Here is an 8055-nt window from a genome sequence, read left to right as displayed (position 1 = left end):
GCAATGAAAAATCTTTCTTGATGTCTTTTATTGATGTGGGCAGATAGTCTGACTACTGCAGACAATCATTATGAGTTACACTCAACAACCGATGCCACATACACACTTAAAGTCAATAAGAGATTATTTTCTTGCCATTTTGGCAAAGAGGGAATTACTTCATACATTGCTTAGATGTTCTAAAATCACTGGTTATGTTCACAATTGAATATTAGGTCTTACTGCAAACAGTGTAGTATACTATAGACTTAATATTTCATGTTTACATTGTTGTCATGTTTAATGTAATGTGTATTTATAATGGCTTTTTTAAATTATGTATTAAAGTGTACACTGCACTATTTTCTAATTTGTTTTCAAATAGTCACCATAGTTCCTGCAAATGACAGGGAAATGTACAGTACAGATTTGGGAATGGCTGTGCAAAGAGAATAAATCTGAATTTCTCAGTTCTGAGAGTTACGTTTTTTTCTGCTTTCTTTTTTTCATTATTTACTTTCAGAGGCAGTTTGGCAGAAATGCCAGTGAGTGGAAAAAGATGGGCCTTGGTGTCAGGATGTCAATGTTACTGTCAGTAATAATTTTTTCTCTTCAAAACCACAGTACCAGGAGCCTTCAATCCTGCCACTGAAATTATATTTATAATTTGAACAGATCAAAATTCATACCACACCAAATTTTTAACAGTCAATATTTTTGTACCAAATAAAAGAAAACAGTTTTTTCTCCAGTAACATTTGAAATATTCATCTTGACAAGGCAAGAGTAAACATAATAAATATAAAACTACACTAAATGAGGCGTGACTTTATTCCAACAAAAGCAAAATTATGTAGAATGTGATATTTTTGTTCTATAATAACCTACTGAAATGGTGATAAAGGAGAGATGCAAATTTTCTGTATATGATATCTGCAAATGAACAACAGGTTCCTTAAGAAAACTGAATATTGTGCACATTAAGAGTTGTGATTTTCCAAGCAATGGTGAGATTATGGACTATATTGTTTGACTACCATTGTTGTTTTGCAACTGCATTTGTGGTAATGTGTATGATGGTTGTGTCATGAACATTCATAAAGCTACTCATAACAATAGGTTTGTGGTTTTGATGCCTGTCATATTGAAAGGTGGATGGAAAATATTAACAAGCCACAGAGCACTACTGACAAGACTATTAGTCTGGTTAAACATGTGGTAAGCCATTCATTTATTGAAAGAAATCTTAGCCGTTGTAATAAACAGCAAATGTGAACAGGCTGACCAATACTAACAACAGTCAAACAGTAATTAACTTTGTAATTCGTTTGCTTATTAGAATATGAACAATGTAGTCTCACAATGTGTGTTTTACAATAAACCGCATTTCATGAGATGAACAATTGGTTACATTTTCTCTTAAATATTTTAAAAGAAAAACAGTAACAATTATATCAAATGAAAAACAAAATGAGCTTGTTTCATGAAAAAGGTCACAAAATACAGCCATCTCACATTTCACATTTTTGCACAGGCACATCATTTTAAGTCACAATTTAGCACAACTCAAATACAAATACACTAATTCTCATTACACTAATTAGAACTGTGGTCAGAGTCTGTGGCGTAGTGTTTGGGCCACTGTTTGGCTATCCTGTCGGGTTCTAGTCTGTTGGTCAGGTGTGTGGCGATGCTTCCTACCAGCTGTAAGGACAAGGAATAGTGAGAGGAGTTCGTAGCAGTTTGGCCCCCCTTCACACTGTTGTCTGATCTGGTCTATCATGTTTTCCTACTTTAGAAACTCTCCTAAAGTGAAGAAAACATTAATACTGATATTCTGAACTCTGCCGAAAACACTAACACTGATATTCTGAACTTTGCCGCTGCATTTATTAACACGTGCATACAATGAGCCTCAATGTGAAAGTACAACAGTTTCCAAAATGTACCTATGAATAATTCATAAAAAGTTTCTCTTTAAGTTTTAGTAATATGGCACTCAATATGGAAGCGAAATAAACCTAAAATTCTCGGGACAGCAGCATGTGTCCAAATTTTAATCTTAACTGTTCTATTTCATCAGATACGATCTGTAAACAGGGCTTTAAGTATAAAATACCGAACTTGTCCTTTAAGGTTCAAATACGACCGTGCATGCGTTTTATAAGAGGATCCTAGAAATTGCATAAAAAACACAAAAAAACAGATTGAGAAAGCTCTTGCCATTTGTCTATGGGCATCCTTTATGAGAATGAAACTACACCCTTATGATTCCAGCATATTGTATTATTTAATGTGGTAAAGGAAAGTGTCAGGACTTAAGAGGGGTTAAAAGGTTGTTACCCGAGACACATGGAGGATCTTGTAATTGGGATGAAAGCACATAAGAGGTTAAAGAACTGTCATTGGCCCTTGCCCCACAATAATGAGCTGAATCTCATATAGATGTCACAGAGACTGGAGGGGAAGGGCACATGACATGGGGGAGGGTTGGATATCCTGATTCCGTCCCAAAGCCTGAGCTCAACAGCAGGGAAACCGGGGGATGGGTGTGTGAGAAACACTGAAAAGGGTAAAAGCCATGAGATATATATATATATATATATATATATATATATATATATATATATATATATATATATATATATATATATATATATGTATATATATACACACACACACATCCAAGCAACTGTATAAAGTAAGAGTGCTGCATGCCATTCTCCCAATAACAAACATACAAATGACAGCAGTGAGAGAAGATCAGTTAATAGCAATAAAGGGAATGCAGATGTTCAAACCAGCTCTTCAAATTAAACTCTAGTGTCTTCACATTTTTACTTTACCACAGTGTGAGAAGCAGGATGCCACATTTCCCCAAAACATATTGAATACTATTGTGCCCGACAGAGAGCGGGCAGACAAAAAGACAACCCTTTCTTAAAAAGGTTCTCAGGCCATATTTTGTACCTTAGCTGTCGAAAGCATCTGAAACGCGTATGAAAATAAGATGTCAAAAATGTACATTTACCAGCAGTGAGAGCAGCAATGATGGTGAATCTGTTATGCAATTAGACCAGAATATGCTAAATAATGCATGATTGCTTGTTTCCCCTGCAGCTCAATGACCTTGCTCATTTTAATGGAGTGAATATGAGCACTGAGCTTATGTACAGAGATGTCTGATATAACATGTAATGTCACTATGAGATGCTTAACTGCTTCACTATCAGCACATGCTCTGAAAAATCATTACATCTACTGAATATTGAGTTGTGAGGCTTGAACTAATCAACAGCATTGTAAACTAATGCTCACATGAACTATTGAGTATGGGACAATAGCCTTGATGAGCATTTAGAACATTCTATTCGTTTTAAGTTCATGAAACTGACAATTCAATGGAACCTGCGACCATTGCTGGTGAATGATGCGTTTGGGAAACGCATCCAATATGGTTGAGTTTGAACTTTAAATTTACATGGACATAAATGGTTAAGTTCACAAAGCACAATGACTGTGACAGTAGGCAGGTCACAATATTACAAAAATTCTCTAAATAAACAACTCAAGGGACAGAGGCAACACCACCACTGCAATAAAGCAAATTAAAAAAAGATCCATTTCAGTCACAGTGCATGATAGTAAATACCTTACCCTCAAGATCATGTGCAATACAACCAAAAGTAACTGCACTTAACTTGAAATATTGAGAAAGCTGGCATGCTTTAGTAGAACACAAAAATAAGTCTAAAAAGTTGTTGAAAAGTGAACTGATTACCTTAAACTTAAGTTCTGCTAAGAGTTTACAGTTAGGCTGTAACTATCAGACATATTAGGCAAGTAACATAGCTATACTGACATGAATTCACTTAAGATTATCAGCTGGTTTTTATACTAATAAAAAAGACCACTGCATTAATTTCTACTCTTAAAAAAGAAAGAAAAAAGTATGTCTGACAGATACAAGCTAATTAAATGGAGGTGCAATGAACTTCACAGATCACCAGTTGTCAATTTTGCACTTGACCTGAGTCATGAGTGAGAGACCACCAGAAAGAATTGAAATGGATGGTTCAGACAAGGCTTAAGCTAGTCCCAGATTAAACGTATGTTTGAGTTGTCTGAACTGAAATCAGCATGTACTGACACCTCTTAAAACATATCAGTGCCGTTGTTTTGTCTCAAGATACACACCATAATGTTCTTCAAAGGCACGTTTATAAAAGCTACTTAAATGCCAAAGGCCTAATCATGTCATAATCTTAGCCTTGTCTGTTAAACCAGGCCTTAATGTCTCAGATTTAAACCTCAGCAAAGATGTCTCATTGAATAAGTTTAAAACGCTGACTCAATCCTTTGTTCATCACTTAATGTAAACCAAACTCCTAAAACTTGCCAACTGTGGTTGTTTTGTTAAGAAAACTGACTGAATAAAATTTCTCCAAAATATTGATTGAATATTCAAATGGTGAAAAATTAGATAAGTCAAGCGTACATTTATTCAACAAGACCACATTTGCTGCCTTAATGCAATTTAAGGCGGGCACTTAACGACTATAAGGACGATTATGAATGTAACTTGATTACTTACGACTGATCATGCCCAAACGAGCTGAGTCAGAGACAGTCGGTGTTCAACATCTGCTCCAGTTGTTGGAAACAGTCTGTAAGTGTGTTCAGTGTTAGAATTTACAGTATTCACTAAATCTACAGAAAAGCAGCATTTATTCAGAACATCACTGCAGCTCAAATATGAGAGCAAAAAAATTAAAATAAAAAAAAATGTATAATAATGTACGCAGTTTTATACATGAGCATTAAGCAACTGCATATATGCCCACACCTGTAACTGCCTTTTCTGTAGTCTAGGTCAAACAGGTGGAGCTCCAACATACTGACAAACACTGGAGCTTCAGCCCATGACCAGCAAATCAGCTCTTTACAACCACTTGTTAGACAAGTTAGAAGTGTTTCACATGGTTGTGTATCTTACCAGGGTTACAGTCTGTGAGTAGAGAGCAGATGGACAGCAGCACTTTGGAGATGGTGAGTGCTGGGCTCCAGTTGTCCTTATGTCCAGACAGATCACACCCTGACTGTTGATTTTGCAGTGGTAGATTCTCGTGCAAAACGTCACCTGAGAGATCAGAACAGGACAACAGTTGATGTGAACAAAAATTAGACACTTTGAAAGAAAGGAGAAGAAAACAAAAACAAAGCACAAATTCCAGGGCACAGAACTGAAAATACCAACAAAACACACCATAGAAGAACAAAACCTGACAAATAAATACACATACACTAACAAGGGTAACGAGACAGAGGTGAAAACAATCAAGGAGCCATAAGGTAATCACAGGAAACAGGAACTGAACTAGACTACAAACTAAAAGTGCAACAAGGAACACAATGTCAAGTCAAGTGAAGTCACCTTTATTTATATAGCGCTTTTTACAATACAGATTGTATCAAAGCAGCTTCACAGTGATAACATGAAAATAATACAACAAAGTTTGTTTCTAGAAGAAAATTGTGTCATCGTCAGTAAGGCAGATCAATAATACAGTTGAATATTAAATGTCCCCAACTAAGCAAGCCAAAAGCCAAGGCAACAGTGGCAAGGACTCAAAACTCCATCAGGTGACAGAATGGATGAACAGTGTATGATTATGATTCAGGCAGCATTACAGGTCAGAAGTCAGATTGGATCAGAACTTTCAAAATATTTATCCAGTTCCATCTGGTTGGAAGTCGGAGTCATCACGCCGGTATGGAGACGAGTTTGTTGAAGATCAGTGCCGATGGCTGTCGTGTCGATGAGGCCTTCACAGGGCTGATGAGGCTGGCTCTTCAGGGATCCGGCTGACTTCAGTAAACCTCGGAATAAACAGAAAGACTAACATTAGCGTAGATGCCATTCTTCTTATGATGTAACGAGTAGGGGAGCGCAGGGCACAACGTAACACGGGGCTAGTTGTAACACGCTTGTTTTAAATACTTCCGCACACGCTTGGATGACGAAACTTTGTGTATTTACTAGTTGCCATCTCAACACTATATAGGAAAAAAAATTCCGCCAAATTTTTTTGGGGGGGGGAAGATATCCATAGACATTTATTAAACCATAGCAAAAGTAAATTTCTTACTTAAGTTAATTTTTCATCTCTATTTTTTTGTGTTTATTTAAAATAAGACAAATCTGATATTATTTTAATCTCCAAGATGTGATTTAACAGTTGAGATAGTTATTTAATGCTTCGCTAACTAGCAGAAGACACTAGCAGGGTTTAAATCCCAGTTGTGCAGGCGGGGGCATGTTGTAACACTGCGTTACAATGTGCCCCTATTAGAAATATGCTATTATATTCTATACTTTTATTAATTTTATTGAGAAAACGTGAGAAAAAGGTGAATAAAGACTGAGAGTCAATGTTCAGAAATTACTTATTTATTTGTTTTGAACTATGTTGTATAGCTGTGTTTTCATGTGTTCGTAGTCAAAACTCAAAAATGATTTTATATTTAATTATTAAAAATTGCCATTATTTTATATGAAAAAGTTTTTTAATTGTATTTTATTTAGAAAATATTTTAGTTTGTTTTGTATATATTTTTTATTAGATCAGATAACATTTTAAGCTGTCATATGTTATGTTACAATGTGCCCCACACATGTTATAATGTACCCCACCTATGGGGCATGTTGTCACATTTCACTTCCATTCTTTGTATATCAAGAAAAAAGTATATACTGTATTAATAAAACAAAAACACATAATTGTACTAGACATGTGGGAAATTAATGTGGGAAAAAATAAATACTCTGAACCATAAGTAGATTTAGACAAACTGAGAAAGTCAAAAAGCGTTACTTTGTGCCCCGCTCTCCCCTCCATCAGGTGTTATAGGAAGTGTCCCCAGTTCTGGCTGACCTAATCTATGCAGCCTAATAATCATTTAACTGATTTGAATAATAGAAATGTATAATGTTCTATATGAATGCAAGGTAAAAGAGATGCATTTTTAGTGTGTCTACAGACAAAACCGTAGCCAATGCGACATCTAGTGTATATATCTATACCCGCCCGCGCTCACAGATCACTTGGACGCAGCTGTGTTCAAGAGGTAAAAACGATATAAATACTGTTCGTTTTCTCACACAAACCGCTCGTTTCGTGTCTTGTGCCATCAATGTGTACTTACGATGGGGAATTGTTTAATTTGGACGATGGGGAATTGTTTTAATTTGGACTCTGTGCATGCTCTTTGAGACAGTGACCATCGACCTGCATTATATGACTGACAGACAAGAACGGTTTGACCTAAAAATATCAAAATTGAAACTACTGCGGGAAAAAAGACACCTACATCTTGGATGCCCTTGAGGTAAGCTAAAACATACCAAAATTTTATTTCAAAGTGAACTATCCCTTTAAATGCAAATGAGCTGCTGCTCCCCGCACCCTTTCAGAAGACGGCTGGTCCTTTACATGAGCTTCAGATACTCCGTCAATAACAAAACATGCGAATAATCTCACTCATCCAAAATCTCAGAAATAACCAGTAGCGGAGTGCAGCCATTCGGAGAGACTCAGGAAGAGGTTGCAACTTTTAGACTGCACCTGGACGTTTCTGAATGGTTAGTGGATGTTTAGTAATCTGTTTCTGGGGAATTTTCGTTGAAAATTAATCCACTGCTCTCTTGTTTCATCTGAGGCTGGGACTCTAAACAGTGTTCTGTGTTCGTCTGTGCAGCCAACAACAGAAAAGTTTGCATGCTTTGCTCGAACTTTTGCCATTGCGTTAGAACTGGTTACACTGTTGTCGCTTGCGAAAACCAAATGGCGGCGCCGTGGGTGAAAACATGCAGATTAAGGGGCGGTAATATTATAATAAAATCCCCTTCCTTTGTCAGAAGGGGAGCGAAATCTGATCGGCTTATTTTTTGACATGCTTGCAGAGAAAGGCTTACCAAAACAAAGTTACTGGGTTGTCACTTTTCACGTTTTCTGGGTTGGTAGATGCACTGGGGACCCGATTATAGCACTTAAATCAAGCATCGCGTTAGTTCAG

At 36.5% G+C, this 8055-nt stretch overlaps 1 protein-coding gene across 1 annotated transcript in view; it reads right to left on the bottom strand.

The window, feature by feature from the left end:
* Positions 1–1181: 1181 nt before the first annotated feature.
* The window catches only part of ube2e1 (ubiquitin-conjugating enzyme E2E 1), a 52911-nt gene continuing 46037 nt past the window's right edge, over positions 1182–8055 (bottom strand). Inside the window, 4 exon segments of the mRNA XM_082186839.1 lie at positions 1182–2542; positions 4574–4646; positions 4976–5056; positions 5059–5119. Of these exon segments, the coding sequence (XP_082042965.1) occupies positions 4600–4646; positions 4976–5056; positions 5059–5119 (189 nt within the window). The 3' untranslated portion in view covers positions 1182–2542; positions 4574–4599.

The sequence above is a fragment of the Leuciscus leuciscus genome, assembly GCF_965113295.1.
Source record: "Leuciscus leuciscus genome assembly, chromosome: 12".
Classification (NCBI taxonomy): Eukaryota; Metazoa; Chordata; class Actinopteri; order Cypriniformes; family Leuciscidae; genus Leuciscus; species Leuciscus leuciscus.
Note: the sequence above shows the minus strand (reverse complement) of the source record. Positions and strands in the feature narration are given on the sequence as shown.